Source organism: Eublepharis macularius, chromosome 5, assembly GCF_028583425.1.
Source record: "Eublepharis macularius isolate TG4126 chromosome 5, MPM_Emac_v1.0, whole genome shotgun sequence".
NCBI classification, from domain to species: Eukaryota; Metazoa; Chordata; class Lepidosauria; order Squamata; family Eublepharidae; genus Eublepharis; species Eublepharis macularius.
The window spans coordinates 20,600,883-20,622,900 of NC_072794.1; the positions used below are offsets into that span (position 1 = coordinate 20,600,883).

General features: G+C 46.2%; 1 protein-coding gene across 3 annotated transcripts; it reads left to right on the forward strand.

The window, feature by feature from the left end:
* Positions 1-339: 339 nt before the first annotated feature.
* Positions 340-21,802, forward strand: THOP1 (thimet oligopeptidase 1). 3 transcript variants are annotated; one of them, XM_054980921.1, is made up of 13 exons: positions 340-390; positions 5,793-5,996; positions 7,999-8,147; positions 8,552-8,659; positions 9,152-9,254; positions 10,258-10,418; positions 10,771-10,906; positions 11,545-11,911; positions 12,777-12,978; positions 15,382-15,568; positions 16,053-16,181; positions 18,480-18,616; positions 18,724-21,802. In XM_054980921.1, exons 2-13 carry the CDS (start codon positions 5,801-5,803, stop codon positions 18,880-18,882), a joined length of 2,034 nt encoding a protein of 677 aa, XP_054836896.1. In that variant the 5' UTR covers positions 340-390; positions 5,793-5,800; the 3' UTR covers positions 18,883-21,802. The 3 variants fall into 3 exon arrangements, with proteins under 3 accessions (XP_054836896.1, XP_054836895.1, XP_054836894.1); XM_054980920.1 differs by lacking the exon at positions 340-390 and adding an exon at positions 391-458; XM_054980919.1 differs by lacking the exon at positions 340-390 and adding an exon at positions 3,135-3,222.
* Positions 21,803-22,018: the final 216 nt, after the last annotated feature.

The following is a 22,018-nucleotide window of genomic DNA, read 5'->3' on the forward strand; positions in this document are numbered from 1 at the left end:
GCCAGGCCCGGTAGCGGACCAATCCTGTCATCCTTCCTCCTCCACCCTCTTCTGGATCGTGCCAGAAGCCCCCAGTAGACGCATGCGCGTAGCTGCTGACCGTCTCAAACTGCGCCTGCGTGAGCTTCAGGGCCGAGAGAAGAGGGAGTTCCTGAGGCGCCCTTCTCCCAGCTTTCCACCTTCCTTCGTGCTCCTGCTCAAGTGAGGGCGGAAAACGGGCAAAGGGAACGACGCATTGTGGGGACGAAGGAAGCCGGCGAAGACGCCTCTAGCACCAAGCCACTCGGTGATGGTTCCAGAGGGAACAGAAGCTTCAGAGGGCTGGAGAAAGACTTCCGGTTCTCTAATGTAGAGGGGGTTATCCCTCCATTTGCGGGGCGAGAGCAAGAGGTGGGAGCTTGACTATCTCTGACACGAGCGCCTGAAGCGACAGTAGGGAACCCCTGAGCATGAGCAGAGTGCGTATTTATCCCAAGGCCCTTCCCAGGGCGACACCCATGGACCTCCCCTCCTCGATTTGTAACCTCACAGCATCCCTGCAGGGAAATCTAGCTGTAGATGGAGCGATAGGTTTGCCACCTCCAGATGGGGCCTGGAGATCTCCCGGAATCACAACTGATCTCCAGACTACAGAGATCAGTTCACCTGGAGAAAATGGCGGCTTCAGAGAGCAAATCCTATGGTATACCATACATTCGAAATGAAATCCCTCCCTCCACCTGCACCACCCCGAAATCTCCAGGAATTTCCCAACCTGGAGCTTTGTGGGGACTTTAACTGGAGTCTTCCCAATCCAAGTCTAACTGCTATGCTTTTCAACTAAAAAAAAGATAACTCGGGGTGGGGTGATATAGGTTTATAAAACTATCTGTGAGGTGGAAAACTTTTTCTCCCTCTCCAGGAATACTAGAATTTGAGGTTTAGCCATTGCAGTTGATTGGCAATATATGTAGGACAAGACCAAAGAAAGCCCTTCTGTACACAACATGTAATTTATGGAACTCATTGCCACAAGACTTGGCGATAACTACTGTCTTAGATGGCTTTAAATTAACAACTGCACTTGTATACCACTCTTCTAAACAGATTAGTGCCTCACCCAGAGTGGTGAACAAGTTAGTGTTGTTGTTATCCCCACAATACAGCTGGGGAGCTGGGGCTGAGAGGAGTGGCTCACCCAAGGCCACCTACTGAGCTCATGTCAGTAGTAGGATTCGAACCAGCAGAGTGCTAATTCACAGCTGAACCACTTAACCACTGAAAGAAATCACTATGTACAAAGGCAGTGAACCTTTCTGCTCAGGTACTTGAAAGCTACAAGTGGTAGAAAGTGTCTTTTTTTAAACTAAAGAACCATTGAGATCAGAGTGTGGAGTGTGTTTGTATGGGGTTCAACTCTTTCCTGTGTGCTGTTTTTTTAAAAAAAATTATGTCATGTATAGCTCCCTTTCTTGCCAAGACTCAAGGTGGATTACGAAACATAAAAACATTTAAATCATGCTTAGAATAAAGGGAGAATATATATTTGTTAGATAGAGGAGATTAAAAGGAGTAAGGGAAAAGGGACAAAGGGTTGGAAAACTGTTGGAAGTCAACAAAAAGGGGGAGGAAAGGGAGGGGGTTAGAAATTGGGAAATGGGAATATTGACTGTAATGTGTAAACATTTGATCCTAACCCAATAAAAAAATTTTCAAAAAAAAAAACATTTAAATCAAACAACATAAAACATCCAATAAACAATGCAATAGGGTTACAGAAATGGAAAACGATGCAAACAAACAAAACCTGTCTAAGGCATGATATATTATAATGCAATAAAAGCAAGGTGATGTATACAATAAAAATTTCAATAGACTATGATCCTTACCCTTAAAATTGCAGCCTCTGAGCTCTTTTGTCATGCTACAGTTCTAATCCCTTTATCAAAATGCCCTTTTGAATATTTCTCTGTTGCGCATTCTGTGAAATGACAGAAGTCTAGGGGGCTGCTTGTTTTGGCTTCACACAAGATACTTGACTGTCCCCTTTGCTAACACATAACATCTAAAGTAAGGGTGTGCTGGATTGGACCTTCTCTCTAAAAGACAACTATGGAATTATGGTTGTTGTGGGTTTTCCGGGCTGTATTGCTGTGGTCTTGGCATTGTAGTTCCTGACGTTTCGCCAACAGCTGTGGCTGGCATCTTCAGAGGTGTAGCACCAAAAGACAGAGCGCTCTCAGTCTCAGTCTGAGAGACAACCACAACAACCATCGTTCTCCGGCCGTGAAAGCCTTCGACAATACAACTGGAATTCCCTGCCTCAGGAAGCTATGCCTTACTTGATGGCCTTCCAGTTTTGTTTCAAAGAGCCTTTGAAACGGCAGGATGGTTTCCATTTTTGGTTTGCTCTCTTTAGAGTGCTTTATTCTATATGATGATGTTTTTATATTTCCCTCCGTCTAGTGGGGTGGATGGGCAAAACATAAATGGCCAAGAAAGATGTTTTCCTGTTGTCGTACCTGGGTCAGGGTGAATCTGGCACTTTCTGCTGGCAAAGCATGTGCTCAGCTAGTGAGCTGTGGCTAAAAGAAGAAGTGCATTGCTGCTAGTTTTTGCTCAGGGTCACATGAAGCAGCCTTATACAGAGGCAGGCCATCAGTCCCTCCAGCCTAGCATTGCCTTTTCTCATTCATGGCAGCTGTCCAGGGTCTCAGACAGAGGAACGATTTCCCCCAGTACTGGATACCTTTAACTAGAGAGACCGCCAGAAGTTGAACTGTGTACCATGCAGTGCTCATGAGCACCTGAAGTTCTGCAGTCACACCAGTGTTGCATCTGGCAAGGCATTGCGCCTTCAGACTGGCAGCAGCTGTAAGGTCTTTCCTGCCAGCCTTTTAAAAAAAAATCTGAATTTGAACGAGGCAGAACCTGTGCCAGGGTGAGGCAGCTCTTGCTCATGTGCCAGGGGCATCATGCTACCTTAGATCTGCATTTGTGACACGTCTCAGACTCTGAATCTGGCATCTTCTGCATGCCAAGCTTTCGTCCTAGCCCTTCCCCGGACAGGGCAAGCCTCTTCCCAGCACGCCCACTGAAGGGCAGGGCTGCTTCCTTTTGGGTCCTCCCCTTTATCCCACAATCCTCCGCTGCTCCTCCTCCTTCAAGCTCCATGTGAGTAGCCAGCAGCAGCGATAGCAGCAACAGCAGCAAAAGGAGAGAAGAGAATGGCTCCCCCCACAGGTGATCTTTAGGGGTGGGAAAGGGAGCGGGACACCCCTGGAAGGGGAGGCTGATTGGGGGAGGGGGAAAGGAGGGGGGGGTCTCTGTTGAAAGGTTAGAGTCATGGATGCATCTGCCAAATTATTTTTCCCCCCTCTCCTGACCTTGTTCCTGCCTACCTAGAACAGGCAAAAATTCAGTAGGCTTAGGTTTCCTCTCTTTCATGTTTGGGGGGAAGTCACCTGTTGAATTTCTGCCTGTAGGGCTGCTTTTAAAGGCCGTTTCCAGAAAGTAAAGGGGAAGCCACATGACTAGTGGGATAGAGTGAGCAGCCAGCTTTTGCACCGCAAATTCCTGTTCCCCCTCCCCCACCAGTTGTTGCCTCTTTAATAGCATTTCTGCAGACCAGATCTCAGCTAAATGTGGGTTGGGGGTGGAGGGGTTGAGCCAGTTGGTAGCCCAAGAAGAGGAGCATGAAAGAGGCAGGTGTGGAAGGAGAAGATCAGAGTGAGGACCTCAGGGATGTTGGAGGGCGAGAAGAGGAATGGGGCTGGGGAGGGAGGTGGAGTGGGATTGAACTGGGCTGGTTTCCCCCTGTGACGCCAGCAACCCCTTGGGAAGCTTCAGCGGCTCCTGGCAGCAGTTTGTGCCACAACGCCACCCTATTCTCAGGCTGTTATTTGAATTAATCAGTCTCGATTCCCACTTGTTTCTAGCCAAAATCAGAACTGGCTAGCCTCTGTAGTTTCACATCGAGAGCAGCTGCCCCATGCAAGTAAGGGTACTGCCTTCCCCCTTTTTTCTAATTTTGGGGTACCAGCGTTCCAGATTCCCCTGAAGGCAAGGAGGGTGGCACTGTGAGAAAGAAATTAAGTGGCAGCAGGTTGGGGGAGCAAGCAGTGGAGAAACTATCATTCCTCATTTCACTTACAAGTTGTGGATTCAGGTACCCCAAATCTCCTTGGGGTCTTTCTTACAAGGGGACCCCGAATCTGGCATTTAACTTCCTAGGCTTCTCTCTTTATGTCGCTCTCTGGTATCTCGATACCCATATTGATAAAGATACTTATTTATACCTTGATTTTCTCCCTAAGGAAGACCCAAAGTCAGAAAGTCATTCTTCTCTATTTTATCCTCACAACAACCCTGTTAGGCTGAGAGTGGATGACTGGCCCACAGTCTCCCAACAATCTTCCATGGCAGGGTGGAGTTTCGAACCTGAGCTTCCAGATTCTATTCCAGTGTTCTAGCTGCTAGACTATACTGGGTGTCCTTGGTATTCGTGGGGCAGCCAGTCTTAATATGAAGCAGTAGGTATAGGCAGTGTTGCTTGTGTAAGATAGTTTTCTAGAAATAAGCGAGAGTTGCATTTGATTAGATGTTATATGGAATTTTTGCCCCTGTGCAACATCAAAAGAAGGGCTGCTGGCAGAACTTGTTTTGTTTAGTTTATTTATTTATTTGTTTCGATTTCTATTCCGCCCTCCCCACATTAGCAGGCTCAGGGCGGATTACATTACACGGATTTAAAGACTGGTGGTCTAAAATGATAAGTAATTTTTGTTTAAATTTAAAATTGCATTTAAAGAGTTGAAATACCAGGTGAGACCTCTTGGTCTATCAATCCCAGCACGGACTAGCAGTAGTTCTCCAGGGTTTCTGCCAGAGGTCCTCCCTGTCACCTGCTTGTAATAGGATTGAACGTTAGCCCTTCCATATGCAAAGCATGTACTGTACCAATGAGCTGTGTACTGTACCAATTGAACTGTTGATTTTTTCCCCTCCTGAATATAGGAAGCTGCTGGATCCGACCATTGGTCCACCTAGTCCAGTATGCTGTCCTCTGGCATATGTTCTCCAAGGTCTCAGGCCAATAAAGTCCTGTCCCATTCCTGTTTTGAGCTTGGGGGCACCTGTGAAATTCTGACACAGAGTGGTGGACACCACTACAAAATGGCCACCACTGGAGGCAGAGCCGCACATACACACACAGTAAGCCCAAGTGCAAGGGTAATTTTAAAATACGTAGTGGGAAAGAGAAGGGAGAAAGAGAATAAAACCAAGAGTGTGGTGGCAGCCGCTGCTGAAACAATGGTATTTTAATTTACACAGCCAATCAGATCTCAGCCCTTTCTGGCCCCACCCACTTTCTAGAAACACTTGGTGGGCACCAGGAAAGGTGCCTATGGGTGCCATGCTGCTCATAGGTGCCATGTTAGGAACACCTGGTTTAGACTAGAATTGGGGAGAGGCAGGTTTGAACCCCCACTTTGCCATGGCAGCTTACTTTGTCCAGTTATCTCTTTCAACATAATCTACCTCAAAGGGTTATTGCTCTGAAGATAAAACGGAACAGGGAAGAATACCATTGTAAGCCTCCTTTTGTACCCATTGGGGAGCAAAGCGGGGTATAAATATTTAAATAAACCTGTCTTGGCCATCAAGCTTCGGCTCTTCCTCATGTGGGGAATTTCTATATACTCCTGCCCGAAACGATTACATTTGCCTGGGGAATAAATGTTTGTGTCTCTCTCCGTCTGTGGTGCTTCTGCAGTTCTGCTGCATAGCCCTATTGTTTTTCTGTTGTTCAGGTAGTGTAATGGACGGCCAGCCTCACCGTTCTGTAGCCAACCGCCTCCGATGGGACCTGACAGCAGAGCAAATCGAAAGCATGACGACAGAACTCATCGAGAAGACCAAGCAAGTGTACGATGCTGTGGGCGCCCTTCAGCAGAGTGAAGTCTCATATGAAAACACCCTGAAGGCCTTGGCTAATGTGGAGGTGGAATATACAGGTACAGGGAGAAAAACCGGACTAAGCGAACCTTGACATGCCTTGGGTTAAGGTACCAGATTAGAGATGAAAGAAGAGCACTTCTTTGAAGTAGGTTGGGAGGTTGCAGCTGGTGCCGAATGCACAGTGTCTTATCTTTGCCTCTTGCTGCAGAATGTGCACTGGCTTACGGCTTTTTGAGAATGATTCTTTGAATGCTGGTCATAAGTAGCTGGCTTGTCTGGGCCAGCCTCCTTTCCAGTGTCCCATGATCATGACCCATAAAGAAACATTTCCAGAAATGTTGCAGCCACAGGGGGGGAAACCTAGTGCTATTTTTCTGTGACTCTCCCCCATAGAAATTTATGAGGGAATTTAAATTTACACAGAACTCAGTGTTGGTAATCAAACCAAAACTTTTCAGTCTAGCCCTGTGCAAGTTTCCTCAGGTGTAAATCTGCTGTGAAGACTTGTTTGAGTCGAGACCTGACAAGGCATTCAAGAGGGTACAATTCCCCCAACCTACCCCATAAGATCCCACAGTGTGATTTCCCATCTCATATCTATCTGATAAAGTGGGCTGTAACTCATGAAAGCTCATACTGAAATAAATGTTGCTAGTCTTTAGGGCACTGCTGGATTTCATTTTTTAAAGAGCTCTAGCACCATGGGTAACTATTTATTTCGTTTATTTAAAACATTTATCTGTTGCTTTTCCAGTCAAGTAGGGTTCCCAAGATCCAAATTGTGGGGATAGAAATAAAAAGGCATAAACCTGAGGGTAGAATAGTTCACGGGAATAAACCAAACCATAACTTAAGTAATCTAAGCAGAATGTGTATCGGAAAATTTTATTTTTTAAATTATATTTTTGATAGAATTGGGTAAATTTTGCTTTGCTCTAGTGCTAAGCGGCGCCTCCTCCATGAAATGTTTATGCAAGTAATAACGAATTCTGTATGTCCCACATAATGTTTCAGGCTATGTGCAGGGTGTGAAATAAATTTTAAAGGTGTTTTTCAGTTGTAAGCGGTACGTTATAAAAGTAAATACGATATCAGCTTAGGTCATTGGCCAGCTGACTGATCTACAGTTGAAAGTCCTTAGAGGGGGCTTCAAGAAGGGGGGTATAAAAGGGGTCTGCTTTTAGGGGGAAATAATCCTTTCAATCCAGTGTGAAGCTCTTGTCAGGTCACTGATAGGCTAAATTTGGTTTCTCCTGCAAAAAGTTAATATAGTTCTACCTTTGATCTGGCCAGCCAAATTTAGAATTCTCTAGGATTCATTGGTAAGAGCAATTCTTGAAAAAGAAAAGATTAATCTGTGAAAAGCATTAAGAAAGTGAGACTGTGTTAGGATAAACAGGATAGATACGTTGATTATGCGAATACTGAACTGAACGCTTATCCTAATAAACATCTCGATTATCTCCTGTACTTTGCTCTGTCTCAGAGGGTTCCCCAATAACTAGGGCAAAAGATCATAGTGTGTGCTAAATGTGAGTTCTTTTGTGTGTCAAAGTCTTACAGCCCCATTATAAAGACCAACTGAGTAAGAGCAAACTTTAAAATCCTGACTTTCCTCAGATAAGCACACTTGGGTTGCAGCCTTAAATTATATTGAGAAATACAAAATGTATCCCACATGTCTTAGTGGAGGAATGTTGAACATTAAGATCAGGGAGGCTTTATTTTACTTTATTATGATCATTTTTTTCTTGCTTCATTCACCTTCAAGGTGTGTCTATGGGGTCAGAATAAGTTATAAATCATAAAATTGCAGTAAAAAAGCCGGTGAGCATGCCTCCCCCAATCCTCCTCTTAACCATATCATAAAAATCTGCATAATGCGGGGAGTGTAAAACAACAGCCTAGACAGAATATAAGCATTGGACAGATTATCAATGTGGCAATGATGTCCACCACCACAAATCACTAAATATCATTGTGATGTAATTCTCAGGGCGAAGGATTGGTGCATGATTAGGGTACATTATTAGAACCATCCATCTTTTCTTCTTCCAGTTCAGAGGAACATATTGGACTTCCCTCAGCATGTCTCTCCATGCAAAGACATCCGCACTGCAAGCACTGAGGCTGATAAGAAGCTGTCAGAATTTGACGTGGAGATGAGCATGAGACAAGATGTCTATCAGAGGATCCTCTGGCTCCAGGTCAGTCAGGAGGGGAGAGGATGATCTAGGGAGCTTGAGTGCCCAGTGGGGATAAGTGAGTCTGTGAGTTCCAAAGTGGCAGATAGGGAAGTGTGGCCGGTTGCTATGGAAGGCCCACTCTCGGGAGGCTGGTTGCTATGGAAGGCCCATGTTCAGGACACTGGTTGCTAGGGAAAGCCCACACTCAGGAGGCTGGTTGCTATGGAAAGTCAGACTCAAATCCTCATGAAGTTCATTGATAGACCTTAGGCCACTTACCCTCTTTCAGTTCAACCTACTTCATAGGTCTGTTAGCTGAAGGGCAGTTCAGATTAGAATCTGCCTATTAAAAGGAGCATGAGAGAGAGGCTAGGTTCTGTTTTGGCTTTGAATGGACAGCTATGTGGGCTTTTTTTTCTTTACAGGAAAAGGTGGAAAGCACCTCCCTGAGGCAGGAAGCAAAGAGGTACCTGGAGCGGCTGATCAAGTTGGGCAGGAGAAGCGGGCTTCATCTTCCGGAGGAGACTCAGGAGGTGAGAAAACCCTACAGCCGAGTTGGTGTAAGAGCTCTAGCTGGGGAACCTGAGCCCCATGTGAGTCGAGCAGAATATAATAACAATAAAACAGTTAAATACAAAATAGGATAGGTAAGCAGTCTCAAGTCGAAAGAACAGTTTACAGAACGGTTTCTTAATTTCTGTAACAATAACAATTTGTGCCAAACTTGAGGTGAGAGGAAATTAAATCGGAAGGACAAGAGAAGATGTTTAAATGTCCTTCTAGACTTCTCTGTATATCCTAAGAGGACTGTTCCAGGTTCATATTAGAGAATATAGGGCAACACAATATAGTGTCAGCAGGTCAAAGAACTACACAATGAAGCCAGTGGGGGGTATGTGTGTGGTGGCTTTGTGATCGGACTGAGGCCTGGGTGAGAGGAGAGAGCTGACTCAGCTGAGGGCCTGGAATGATTTTGCTTCCTTCAGCTCAATTTATTTTCCCCTCTCTCTCTCTTTTAAAAAAAGAAAATCAAGGCCATTAAGAAGAAGCTGAGTGTGCTTTGCATCGACTTCAACAAAAACCTCAATGAAGACACTACTTTCTTGGCGTTCACAAAGGAAGAACTAGGTAAAGCCAGGAAGGAGGGATGAGATGGAAGATATCACATCTTCCAAACAGCCTACTCAAGGTGTCCTCTCTTGCGCCCTTAGTTACTGGAGTGTAACTTTGCACAGAAATGTTTTTGCTCGTAGCTGGGGGGTGGGGGTGGAGAGGACACCAAAATGTTTGAGCAGGGCCTGGTGAAAGGCACCACAGTCCGAAGCTTTACGATATAGGTACTACTGGTACTCCCAGTCACCATAATATGCTTCAAGCATGCTCTGCTTGCGTTGCACTAGATCCAAGCTACCGCTGCTCCCAGGGAAAACAGTTTCCATTAATGGAAGGGGGAGGGTATTTAAAGCACTTTCTCAAGTTAAACAGAATCAGTGAAAGCCTGTGATCAAAGGAGAGTATTTATTTGCCCCCAGAGTGGAGGCAAGAGAGCCGCTGCAGTGGACAGGAGTTCCACAGGGTGAGGTGGCACCACAGGAAAGCCCTAGCCCTTGTGATAATCTGCCACATATTTTGATGCCAGGGTAGGGCCTCTGTTGAAGATCTCAACTGGCAGGAAGGTTCACATCACCCCCCTATTGCAGATAGAGGGCCTGAGTGCAAGAGTGTGGCTTGGGTGTGGCTGCCTAGTGAGTTTATGGCAGAGGCAAGATGCAGACCAGGACTACCTGATTCTTAGCTGAGTGTTTGTAACCACTACACTCAGGCTGATTTATTGTTAAGTGCACCCTAGGCGAGTGCTTTCTTTGCACTCAACCAGCATCTTATTTAACCTTGGCTGACACCTGTGTAAAGCAGCTGCGTGGGTAGCTGCTTTGCCAAGTTGTGGTCCGTATAACTGAGATGTTGTGTGAGTGTGACGTCCTCCACAGGTGAGTGCTTTTGCTTTACCAGTGTCGCATTTAAAGCAGGCCTAAGCCTGAAACTGAGCAGTACGATATGTTTTTTTAAAATACATGCACTGTATAAGCACTCCTGCTAATGGGTAATTCTCTGCCTCTGTTTTCCCCTCCAGGAGGGCTCCCTGAAGACTTCTTAAACTCCCTGGAGAAGACTGAAGATGGGAGACTGAAGGTGACCTTGAAGTACCCTCATTATTTCCCCCTGATGAAGAAATGCCACGTGCCAGAGACCAGGAGAAAGATGGAGGAGATGTTCAATTCCAGATGCAAAGAGGTAAGTGGGGGCTTGGTCCCATCTCACTTTTCTCCTTGTGAGCTTTCAAGGGGGTTTGTGGTGGTCAAATCAGTGTCAAACTAACTATCCTAAGGAACTGATTTAGAAACAGCCTGCTGCAAAAACACGGAAACGGAAGGTTTTGTTTTTAAGAAGCTTGAGAAAATATTCTTCAAGTTTTGTCTCAGTACCTGAAAGATAACAAAGTTGGAGTGAATTGGATATTTCTGGGCAGAAAGTTCCACAGATGGGGCCCTGCCACCTGTCTCCGTGCATTCTCTTCCCCACCTGCCTAATTTCTGAGTTTTGGGCCGTTGTTAGCTGAACTCTTTACATGTTCTTGACATCACAGGAGAATTGCCTGATCCTGAAGGAACTGGTGGATTTGCGGGCTCAGAAATCTGCTCTCCTGGGGTTCAAGACGCACGCTGACTTTGTGCTGGAGATGAATATGGCTAAGAACTACAAGACAGTCATGAATTTTCTAGGTATAGCAGCTCAGCCGCTTCTGCCATCCTTATCTTTCACTGTCTGCCTGCTGTCAGCTCCACAGTACTTATCTCCCAGCTGCAGAGAGCATCACAGTCTCAGCTACCTTTAGAGTCAGGAGAGGCAGCTGGAATTGTTCTGCACATCATTTTTGGGCTTGGACAGGAGCTGAGCTATGGCAGCTGCAGGTGGTGAGTCTCCTAGCCACCATAGCTCAGCTCCGCAAAATAAAGAGCAACCTGGCAGATTGTACCAAATTGAAAGGCTTAGGGGAGGCTATGTATTCTCTGGGCAGTGCCTCTTTTAAGAAAGTGCTCAGCACTGAGGGAAGAGGCATCCCTGTTCTCCTGCATAATACAGAGTACTTCTTCTAACAAGGAAGCCATGAAAGATGCATTCCCCTTCTGTCTCACACATAAGAAGGACTGCCAAGATGATGTTTGCCATCGTGCATTTGTATACATTCCTGTGTTAAAAATAATTCAGAAGATATTCTGCCCAGTTAATTGGGGGCATGCTATTAGTCCAGCTCTAAACAGGGCCAGGAGTGAGCCGGGTGGGGAGGGAGGGAAATTCTGATTCGGTTGCTCTTTGTTATCGATGCCGCTCGTTCTTCACGGGTCTGTGTCTTCCACAGATGAGCTGTCCGTCAAGCTGAAGCCTCTGGGGGAGAAGGAGCGCGCCACCATCCTGGACCTGAAGCAGAAGGAGTGTGAGAAACGGAGCCTCCCGTTTGATGGCCGCATCAATGCCTGGGATATGCGGTACTACATGAACCAAGTGGAGGAGACCCAGTACAGCGTGGACCAGAACCTGCTGAAGGAGTACTTCCCCATGCAGGTGGTGACGGCCGGTCTGCTGGAGATCTACCAGGAACTGTTGGGTCTCACCTTTCACCTGGAGGAGAACGCCCCCGTGTGGCACGAAGACGTCCGACTCTACACTGTCAATGACGTCGCTTCTGGAGAGACCATCGGCAAGTTCTACCTGGATCTTTACCCACGGTGAGACTGGCGGCAAACCAGGGCTAGGAATGCCTATGCAGAGGAGGTAGGGATTGTGAGTCTCTAAAAAGCAGCTCATATCTAGTAGGCGCATTTCCTCTTATGTACAACAGACGGAGGAATGCATCTTCTACGGCTGGTTTCTTAGAAGAGGCATTCCTTACCGTGTGAGAGCAGGTGGGATGCCTCTAATGGAAGAGGCCAGCACCTTTCTGATTGTCGCTCCTCACTTCTGGAACTCCCTTACCCTGTAGACAGCAGGGTGTAGCAGTTAGAGCCTCTGATTCCAGCTGGAGAGACTCTGGTTTAAATCCTGGATGACTTTGGCCAATCACTCTTTGAGCCCCCCACCCCTCCCTGCGTTACTGTGGCAGGGCGGAAGATCATTGTGCAGTTTGGGGGAAGAGTGGGACAAAAATAAGTCCAGGTTTTGGGAAATTGATGATTATCATTTGTGTTGCTTTGGCCGTTGCCATCTTCTCCTCTTTGCTGCTCTGGGGATCTTTTTTTATAGAATTGGTTCTCATTGCTGAATTTTTCACACAGTTCGTTTCTATTTTAATTCTCACATGGGTTTTTGCTGAGTTTAGAGGACTCTTATAACTGACAGGAGCTGTCTCAAAAGTTCTGGATAGGAGATGGGATAAGAATACAAATTATACTAAAGGAAGGTTAAGGTACCCGTGACAAAGATTGTCTAGAATGCAATAACCAGATATTGTTTAAATACCATATTCGAAAACCTCCCACCCTTCTGAGCTGGGTGGTTTTCAGAGTGGGCATGGGCAGACCTGGGGCATGGAAGCTGATGATTCTCAGTCATTAATGTTTTTCTGTCTCCCTCTTCCTCCCCTTTCCGGGCCAGTGAGGGGAAGTACGGCCACGCAGCCTGCTTTGGGCTGCAGCCCGGTTGCCTGCTGGCTGATTCAAGCCGGCAGATATCTGTGGCAGCCATGGTGGCCAACTTCACCAAACCAACGCCAGATGCCCCTTCGCTGCTGCAGCACGACGAGGTGGAGACGTATTTCCATGAGTTCGGACATGTCATGCACCAGCTGTGTTCGCAGGTAAGAGCCAAGAGAGAGAATCCCATACAGCCAGCTGGGATTTGCAGAATGACGTCCGGCTGGCTGGTATTTTTCCTTTAATTTCCTTCTGAATTGCTGCTACTTCTGTGATGTTGCCTTTTACAGTGTTTTTATTTACTGATTTTCCTTGTCAGTGTCCATCTACCCCATGGACCCTTGAAAAGGCAAGGTTGGCTATTGATGCCCTGTTCTGTGCCACCCACATTAACTGAGATGATGTTAGGTAGCACACAGGCCAGGGCTTTTTCAGCCTTGGCCCCTCCAAGTGCAGCCTTTCCTGCTCCAGGTCTGAAGCCCAGGTCTGAAGCCCTTCACCCCTTGGTTGGCTGTCAGAAATGTGTGGCTTTATTTTTGAAACTTCCGTTACTAGATACTGGTGCTTTGACTCAACAGCACACTTTTTGTCTTGCGACTGCTGTTTGTGAAAGTTTTACTGCTGCTGTTAGGATTGCTGTTATTTGGTTGGCATTCTGGAGTTTTTCAATAATTATTATTTATTTACTTTCTCGCTGTCATCCTCCACTTATAATTATTATTTATTTACTTTCTCGCTGTCATCTTCCACTTGATTATGTCATTTGTGTAAACAGAAGAGGATGATATTAAAATGTTCGAAAAGAAAAGCACCTTGAGACATTAATTGATGAAGGGAGTTCATCCAAGCCAGCTGCTTATCGGCTGCACAGCTGGGGGTGGGGGAAATAGGGAGGGCGCTCCCTTGGTGCGGAGCTGCATTCAGCCGAATCCTAGCTGCTGTACGGCATAGGGGGGGTGTTAGTGGCGCTCAACGCTTCTCGGCACAATTCTGTTCAGAAAATAAATACAGTGCCCGAAAATTTTGATCTCGCCGCTCTCATTTGCTTAAAAAAATGTTCTGAATGGCTAAATAAAAGGATGGAAAGTGTTACGGTGTAAATGTATTTATGTTTATTTTGGCATTTTGAGCCAGCTTTTCTCTGCTAAATGTGAACGCGGAGCGGTTTATAACGTTAAAAAAAAAATTCATGCAATAACAACCCCCACGCTTCCCAGTATATTCCCCAAAACGCAAGTTACCTGATAACCACGCTTCCAGCCCTCAACAAACTAAAGAGTCCAGTAGCACCTTTAAGACTAACCAACTTTACTGTAGCATAAGCTACAGTATCTGACGAAGAGAACTGTGATTCTCGAAAGCTTATGCTACCGTAAAGTTGGTTAGTCTTAAAGGTGCTACTGGACTCTTTTTGATTTTGCTACGACAGACTAACACGGCTAACTCCTCTGGCTCTACAACAAACTAAAGCACAGTGTGGGGAGGAGGTCTAAACAGGGGGTAGCCCAGCTGTGCACATGATGGCAACAGTGTCTCTCCCTAGGCAATTAATTAACACGAAACTGCAGTAATGAGTATGAGTATTTAGGCGTTTTGTCATTAGAACTGTGGTTTTGCAGCCTGCCTGGAAGGCAAGCAAACAATATAATTATTCCTCGTTCATTGTTTATTGTGCAAAACATATATAAATCGTCCCGCATTTTGGCAATCCATTCTTAAGGCAAGAAATTAAACACACCCTCTTACAAAGAGAACTTTAAAACAAGCAGAGAGCTCACCAACAATGTAAAGCAAATTTCAAAAAGCCACAGCAGATAGAGCTGGAAGCTGCAAGAAGCTGAACTCCAGCTTCCAAGAGAACCCAATTCAACAGGCCATGTCAGGTCCCATGATCATGAATCCAGCCTGCCGAAAGAGGACAGTCTTGCCGTGCTGCCTTTTCAAATCCAGAAGGGACAGGGCCTGATGCAGGTCCCCGGGGAAGGGAGGTGCGTTACCATCTCCAGCTCTAGCTGGATGTTGCAGAACATTTAGCAACCAAGCAAACCTTGGAGACTCTGATGCAAACTTGATCACAGGCTCAGCAGGGCTGAGAGCTCGGCAGAACTCTTCTCAAGGCTGGATATTAAGCGGAGAAGAAGGAGATGGAGGAACGGAAGTTGCAGGGCATGATCGGAAAGTTTCACTCTGCGGTTTTCACAATAGTCTTAAGAAGAGAGAGATCCTCCCTGACTCCATCTTTAGTGTTTGGCTAACTATTAGTCATGGCCAGCAAAATATTTTCTGCCCCTTCCTCCCCAGTCTTGTTAGTTTGACAAATTCTGAAAGAAAAGATCATTGACAGTGCAGTCATAAAGTGGAGTTAACCCTTCTAAACTCATTGGCTTCAGTGGACCCAGAAGGGCGTAGGCTTAGGATTGCCCTGGGAGTTTGATGAGCATCAGAACTACAAGTGTCTTCTGGATCCTAGATTCCTTGCAAGAAGTGACCAGGCTTTCTCTCTTTGCCTCCCCGCCCTTCCACAAGAGGGGTCTTGCAAACTCGCCTGCCTCTCTTTCCTTCCGCAGGCTGACTTTGCTATGTTCAGTGGAACCCACGTGGAGCGGGACTTCGTGGAGGCTCCGTCTCAGATGCTGGAGAACTGGGTGTGGGAGAAGGAGCCGCTGATGCGCATGTCCAAGCACTACAAGACAGGCAGCCCCATTCCCGATGAGCTCCTGCACAAGCTCATCAAGTCTCGCCAAGCCAATACAGGTGCACGGGGATGCTCAGATGGGGAGCCCTTGAGTAAGGGCTGGGGAGGAAAAGTCGCCGTTCAGCGGCAGAGCAGAGCCTTTGCAAGCAGAAGATCTCAGCCTCGGTTCCCACTTACACGGTTTTGGATATCAGAAAAAGGGCCCTTCCCCTCCTGAGACCTTAGAGAACCGCTGCCAGCTGAGTTAGATGGTATTGGGCAAGACCGACTGACGGTCTAATCCTACATAATTCGAGTCCTCCTGAAACGGACCCTGCATGGCCCAGAGTCATTTGTTCATATGCATTTGTAGAAAAGAGCGCTTATAGAATCAGTGTGGTGGGTGACCATGGGCCATCCATGCGCTCAACCTATCTCCCGGTGTAGTGATAAAACAGAGGAGAACAATGTCAGCTGCTTTGGGTCCCCATTGGGGGAAAAATTGGGGGTATAAATATAGTAAAACAAATAAATTCCTGTTTCTTTTTCCTCTTCCCTCCCTAGGGCTGTTCAACTTGCGGCAAATCGTTCTGGCTAAAGTGGACCAGGCCTTGCATACACAAACGAACGCTGACCCTGTAAAGGAGTACTCCCAGCTGTGCGATGAGATATTAGGTGTCCCTGCTACGCCAGGTGATTAGCAAAGCACTTGCTGGAGGGGGGGAAGGACAGGTGGTTTGTGACTGACCAGTGTTCTAGTCCTCCTTGTCCCACCTCTCCCATGCACACATGCATATTAATTTGCAGTGGTTTTGTAAGTTGTTTTTCAAGCACAGCTTTATTAAAAAATTAATTTTTATTAGTTTTTCACAAAAATGAAAGCAGGGAAGGGAAATAGATTTGAAGAAGGGGGGAGACAGGAGGGGAAAGAATGAAAATCACACTATATAGTCTGCTTGTAGCAGCACTCTACACATCTACATGTCATTTCATACTACAATTCAGTCGACTCTGATAGTTGAAAGCAAGTTACATTAAAGCCTTCGTATCCTTAATACATTCAAGTCCTTATATTTATTTTTAACCCAATTATAAAATAGAGTCCATGGTCCAGCAAAGTCCTCTTCTGTTTGTCCTTTCAATAATGAAGTTAAATTTGTCCATTTCTGCACTTTCCATTATCTTCACTACTAATTCTTCTTGCAAAGGTATTATTCGACGTTTCCAGTAATATGCTAATAGAATTCTAGGCGCTGTTACTGCATGTATTATGAAGTATTTCTGGTCCTTACTCAGTTCATCTGAACTCAAGCGCAGCTTTTGTGTATCGCTTTCTTGAAGTTGCTTCACAATGATAACAACTAGACTCACTAGCACAATGATAACAACTAGACTCAATGATAACAACTAGACTCACTAGCATCAGTTTAAATGGCAATTTGTTTAAAAGTGCAATTGGCAGTTGCAAAATCTAAGTAAAAAAACCCGATTTTTAAAAAATATGCCTGTTGTGAGAGCTACCAGAAAGGCACAAGGGAATAAGCAGGATTTCACCTCTGAAAGGGGGCAAGCAATGTGTGTCAAATGGATCTCGAGGGACAGGGAGTGCTGTGTCTTAGGGGACCAATGCTGAAAAGGCCCTGTTTCTTGTCAATGGCCATCTAAGCTCCCTGGTCGATGAAGTATGAAGACCTGATGACCAGAACTGGGGTGGATGGAGCCCGTATGGCGAAACAGAGGGATGTAGCTCAGTGACAGAGTTATATGTTGTGAATGCACATCGTTCCATGTTAAAGGGATCCGGTGTTGGGGAAAAGCCTTTTTCTGGTTGCAACTCGGGAGATCTCGTGCTGGTCAGACTACAGAGGCTGTGCCGAGTGAGCTGCACCAAGGGTCTGTGCAGTTTCGTGTGTTCATAAGCAAAAAAACTCCACAGTTGTGTCCTTCTTTCAGCCATTGTAACAACACAAGAGAGTATCACGAAGGAATGAAACCCAAAATTACAAGAATAATTCGTGAAACCTAACTAACAAAACCTTCAATAATACACCAATAAAGAACGCATTTGTAATTTAATCATATACTATTATTACCCAATAATAGTAGCCTCTGAGTATATATTGTATGTAGTTTTGAAGTGGCTGTGGTGACTTTTGTGTGTCTCAGTTGTGTATAGTTTGTTCAAAAGAGTTAATTGGGTAATAATAGTATATGATTAAATTACAAATACGATCTTTCTTGGTGTATTATTGAAGGTTTTGTTAGTTCGGTTTTACGAATTATTCTTGTAATTTTGGGCTTCTTTCAGCCATAGCACACTGGCCAAGTAGAGGCTTTGTGTGCACATTGCCCTAGGCTCGATCCCTGATCTCCAGAGAAACGGCTGCGAAAGACCATTCTGTGCCCGAGATCTCAGAGAGTCTACGCCCATCAGAGCAGATGACGCAAAACTAGAGGCCTGGCTTGGGAGAAGGCAACCTCAGGTCTAATTTCTTGTCACCAGTCACTGCTCTGCCCCATCCCCGGCTAGTGGGATGCAGAGAGGACTACATCCTCTCTGCATTAGTCCCCTTCACATCCAGACAGAAGGACTTGGCCCTGAAGGGCATCCTCTTCTCGGGGTGTCCCAAGGAAAGATGGTTGGACCCAGCTACCTTGGAGCCCATAAGGGTTCTGAAGTCTGTGCTTGAAGTCCCTTCTGCTTCTGTTGCCCTCTCTGCTCTAATTAACCTCTGGTCATACTGCCCACTTTGCTTAAGTAACTTTTGCTCATCTTGCCCTCTCTGCTCACATAACCTCTGCTTGTATTGCCTTCTGTGCTCCAAGTGAGCTCTGCTCATATCATCCGCTCTGCTCAAAGTAACCTCTGCTTGCGTTGCCTGCTCTATCCCAAGTAACCTCTGCTCGTATCGCCCTCGGCCAAATGGCTTCGCATTGTTCACGTTCCCTTTCCCGCTTGAATTAACCTCTGTTCATATTGCCCTCTGCAAGGTACGAACATGCCAGCCACCTTTGGGCACCTGGCAGGAGGCTATGACGCCCAGTATTACGGTTACCTCTGGAGCGAGGTATACTCCATGGACATGTTCTACACACGCTTCAAGCAAGAGGGGATCATGAACTGTAAGGTACGGGAACCCAAAGTGGTTCTAAGCTACCACTTGCCCTGCCCCTCTGGCAAACCGGGGTTTGGGCATACGGTGTCTGAACCAAGCCTCCTTCTCGTTCGCTGCAGGTGGGCATGGACTACCGGACCTGCATCCTTCGCCCAGGGGGCTCGGTGGACGCCTGGGACATGCTGCGGAAGTTCCTGGGCAGGGATCCAAAGCCAGACGCCTTCTTGGCCAGCAAGGGGCTAAATGTGGAACCCAACATGCTCCCTTCAGCGTGCTGAATGGGCCACTTCGCCTCTCCCGGCCCCCCCCCCCGAGTAAACCTCTCCCATCTCACTTTTTGTGTGCTCAGAGGTAGCTGCTCACGTGTCCCTGGTTTGGCCCGAGACTGATGGTTTAGGGGTGGTCGTTTGTAGAAACAACAGGAAACATACCTTGACACGGGAGATGCCTAGTCTCAGGGGAGCGATTACGGTCAAGTAGCACAAACGGTCTTCTGGATTCCCCCTCCGCCCCCCGCCTTTCTTCATCCCTCCAAATCCCAAGCTGGTGGAAAGCTAGAAATGATGTCTGTATGTTGTTTTTCTTGGTATGGGAAAGGAAAAAGAGATTTTTTTAAAAAGCAATAATGAAACCTTACCAATGATTGTTTTCATAGAAGCTCCCCCATTTCTTACAAAATGAGCTATCTTCTCAGACTTGAATAATTCTCCTTTCTCTGGCCGCACACTTGGGGAGGGAGAATCTTTTAATCTGCCTTGTAAAACAGCTAGACGCCCTAATTTTCATCCCTGGGATTTTTGGCTTCTATTGCAAATGGATCCTAGCCTGGGTTGATCATGAACCCGGTTCTCAGAACTGCAAAACAGTGGATTGTTAAAACTGTGTTACACCTTTCTGAATCCATTGAAATCAACGGGCTTAGAAGGATGTTAACTGTGCTCTGGATGGCATTGTAAGTTTTAGAACATCCTGGTGTCCTCTTCTTGGCTTCAGACCTGCTGGAGTGTTGGGAAAGAGATATCCTTTGTTCTTTGCAACAATGCTACCCCCCTCCCACTACTTTCAACGCTGCCATCACCATCTTAGCTCTGCTGTCCTTGCCCTGAATGGTGAATGGCCTTCAGGGCCAGGATAGATGACCACTGGCAACCTCCCAGCCTGGCCAAATGTCCTCAAATGTCTTTTATTTATTTATTTGTTCAAACAGTCTTTTTTGCAGGTCATACGTTGCACGCTGTATCCCCCAGAGCTTGGTCAGCCTGTGGCTTTTCTTTGCCATCTAAATTTCCCAACTTGTAGTACAGCATAGAATGATTGGACATATCAACCTTATTATACCAAAAAAGAAGAAAGTAAAATTGTGCGGTATCCCAGTCCCATTCTAGCGGTTTAAACATATCAAATGCCTACTTTCTTAATGGCACCAGAAATCTGGTTAAAGATTTAAATACTCGGGTGAGCGGCAGGAGTTCTTAATTCTGCTTCTGTGCCCTTGGCACTCTGTCTGTCCGTCTGTCCTTCCATCTGTCCCGGGATGATTCTCCTTCCCTCTCCCACATGCTCAGGATTCAGGTGTCATTTCCACCTAAGTTCTGGCTCTTAGCTGCATTGGGGGGGGGGCCTTATGTGTACTCTCATTCGTTTGCCCATCCCCGTAAAAGGCTAGCAATAGAAAGGGGCGGGCAACAAATACAAAACAGCCTTAGCAGAGCAGCAAGCCAGGAAGAGGGGACAGTGACAGTGGAGGACACGAATCCGGTTGGACGCCAAGATCTGTTCTGCTCATGATGGTGTCTTTCTCCAGCACAAGGAGTCTTCCTTCGATGCAAAAGAGCATCAAGGGAAGGTTCTTTGCATTGGAGCAAAGTCCTATCACAAGTGGAACGAATCTGTGGGACCCAGCCCAGCATGCCAACTCCAAAAATGCTATCTTGGCCTTCAAGGAGTCAGTATTTACACTATTAGGTATCCCGCAACCCAACCTACAGGGAAACAGTACTTTTAAACTTCTATTAAGAGCCCATCAGCCCTTAGCAAGATGATGGTTCACCACGTAGAGGATTTGTGATCCACTTACCAGGATTGTTCTTCCTGGTGGGTGATTGACTTCTTGAGCTCAGGGAGGAGGCAAATTCTCGTTGGACAAGACGGTTGGGGCCAGATCTGCACAGTCTGTGGCAGCACTGCAGCTTGGCTGGGGAAAGCCCACCAATCGCAACCCTCCAAGGCTTGAGATGGTGACACCTTAGAGGTGAACATCGGTCTGTAGAGAATCGTGCTGCTTCTTAGTTTACGGGAAAATGGGAGGGGTGCCTGCCAGGTAAGAACAGTGACAGCTGACTGTAGCAGAAGGACTAAAAATCAAGATAAAATGGGCCATTCTAGCACTAGCCATCATAGTACCCATGAATAATTCAAGACAGTAAATTGGGGGAATTTTGTTTGCTAAATTAGGATTTATCTCAGGATCACGACCCCAAAGTAACCACTTCTGAGTGCCGGTGGCATAAACCAACCTGTAAAGTTCTGGTGTGTCAAGATGGTCATGTGTGGCATAAAGCGTGCCTGTGGGCACAACCTTTTCTCTTTGCACACTGATTGACCTGGGGCATGTGTCCATCAGCTTAGCATCTCTTTCATGTGGACCCTTGTCAGTTTCTCCTCTTGGCTTATCACTGGTGCGATTTGATTGTTACTTTCTTTAGTATTCTGGTTTGAACCTTTTGCTGTGGCTTACCTTTTGGACATTTGTAGCAGTACAGTGCAAAAAAAAAAAAATTGGAAGGGGAAAATCCACACTGGGCCATATCAAGCAGGGAATCTCACCCCATTGGTGAGATCTCCTCTGCACTTTAAGCCAGAGTTGTCACATATGTGAAGCTAAGTTTTAGGCTGCCTTTTGGAGGGAGGCAAACCCCTTCTTCATGAATTTCTAGCAAGATAGAGGGTGTAAACGATACTGATCTACATTTTGGGTTGTAGCCCAGATCTCAAGTACGTGCTGGTTCTGAGCGTTCAGTTGACAGAAAATTCTCATCCTTCCTTTCCTCTTAATCTGAAATAGATTGTGGGTTGGACGTTCCGAGCATGCCCTTCGGTTTTGTAAAAGCATAACCATACACACTTCCCTCTTCTTGTTACATTGACTGGATTTTCGATTTGATGGTGGATACTAACAATAAAGTTTTTAAAGTTGAATCCAGAAGTGGGTTGTGCATCCTGGACTCTGGCCAGTGGGCGTGGTGGGGGGGAGTGATTATATGAACTCCAAAAAAAGACCCCCAAATGTGCAACCTTTGAGCAGAGCATGTGGGGAGGGAGGAGGAGGAGGAAGCGAAGGAATTCCACCCCACTTTAGCAGGTGGGATGGGCTTTGGGATAATCAGATCGACCTACCTTCTGGAAGAGGGTTCA

What these genes read in the sequence shown, in the direction of transcription:
- THOP1 (XM_054980919.1), top strand. An exon ending in GTTCACAAAGGAAGAACTAG is followed by an intron (nt 9,255 to 10,257) that starts GTAAAGCCAGGA and finishes TTTCCCCTCCAG; the next exon opens with GAGGGCTCCCTGAAGACTTC. An exon ending in TGCACCAGCTGTGTTCGCAG is followed by an intron (nt 12,979 to 15,381) that starts GTAAGAGCCAAG and finishes TTCCTTCCGCAG; the next exon opens with GCTGACTTTGCTATGTTCAG.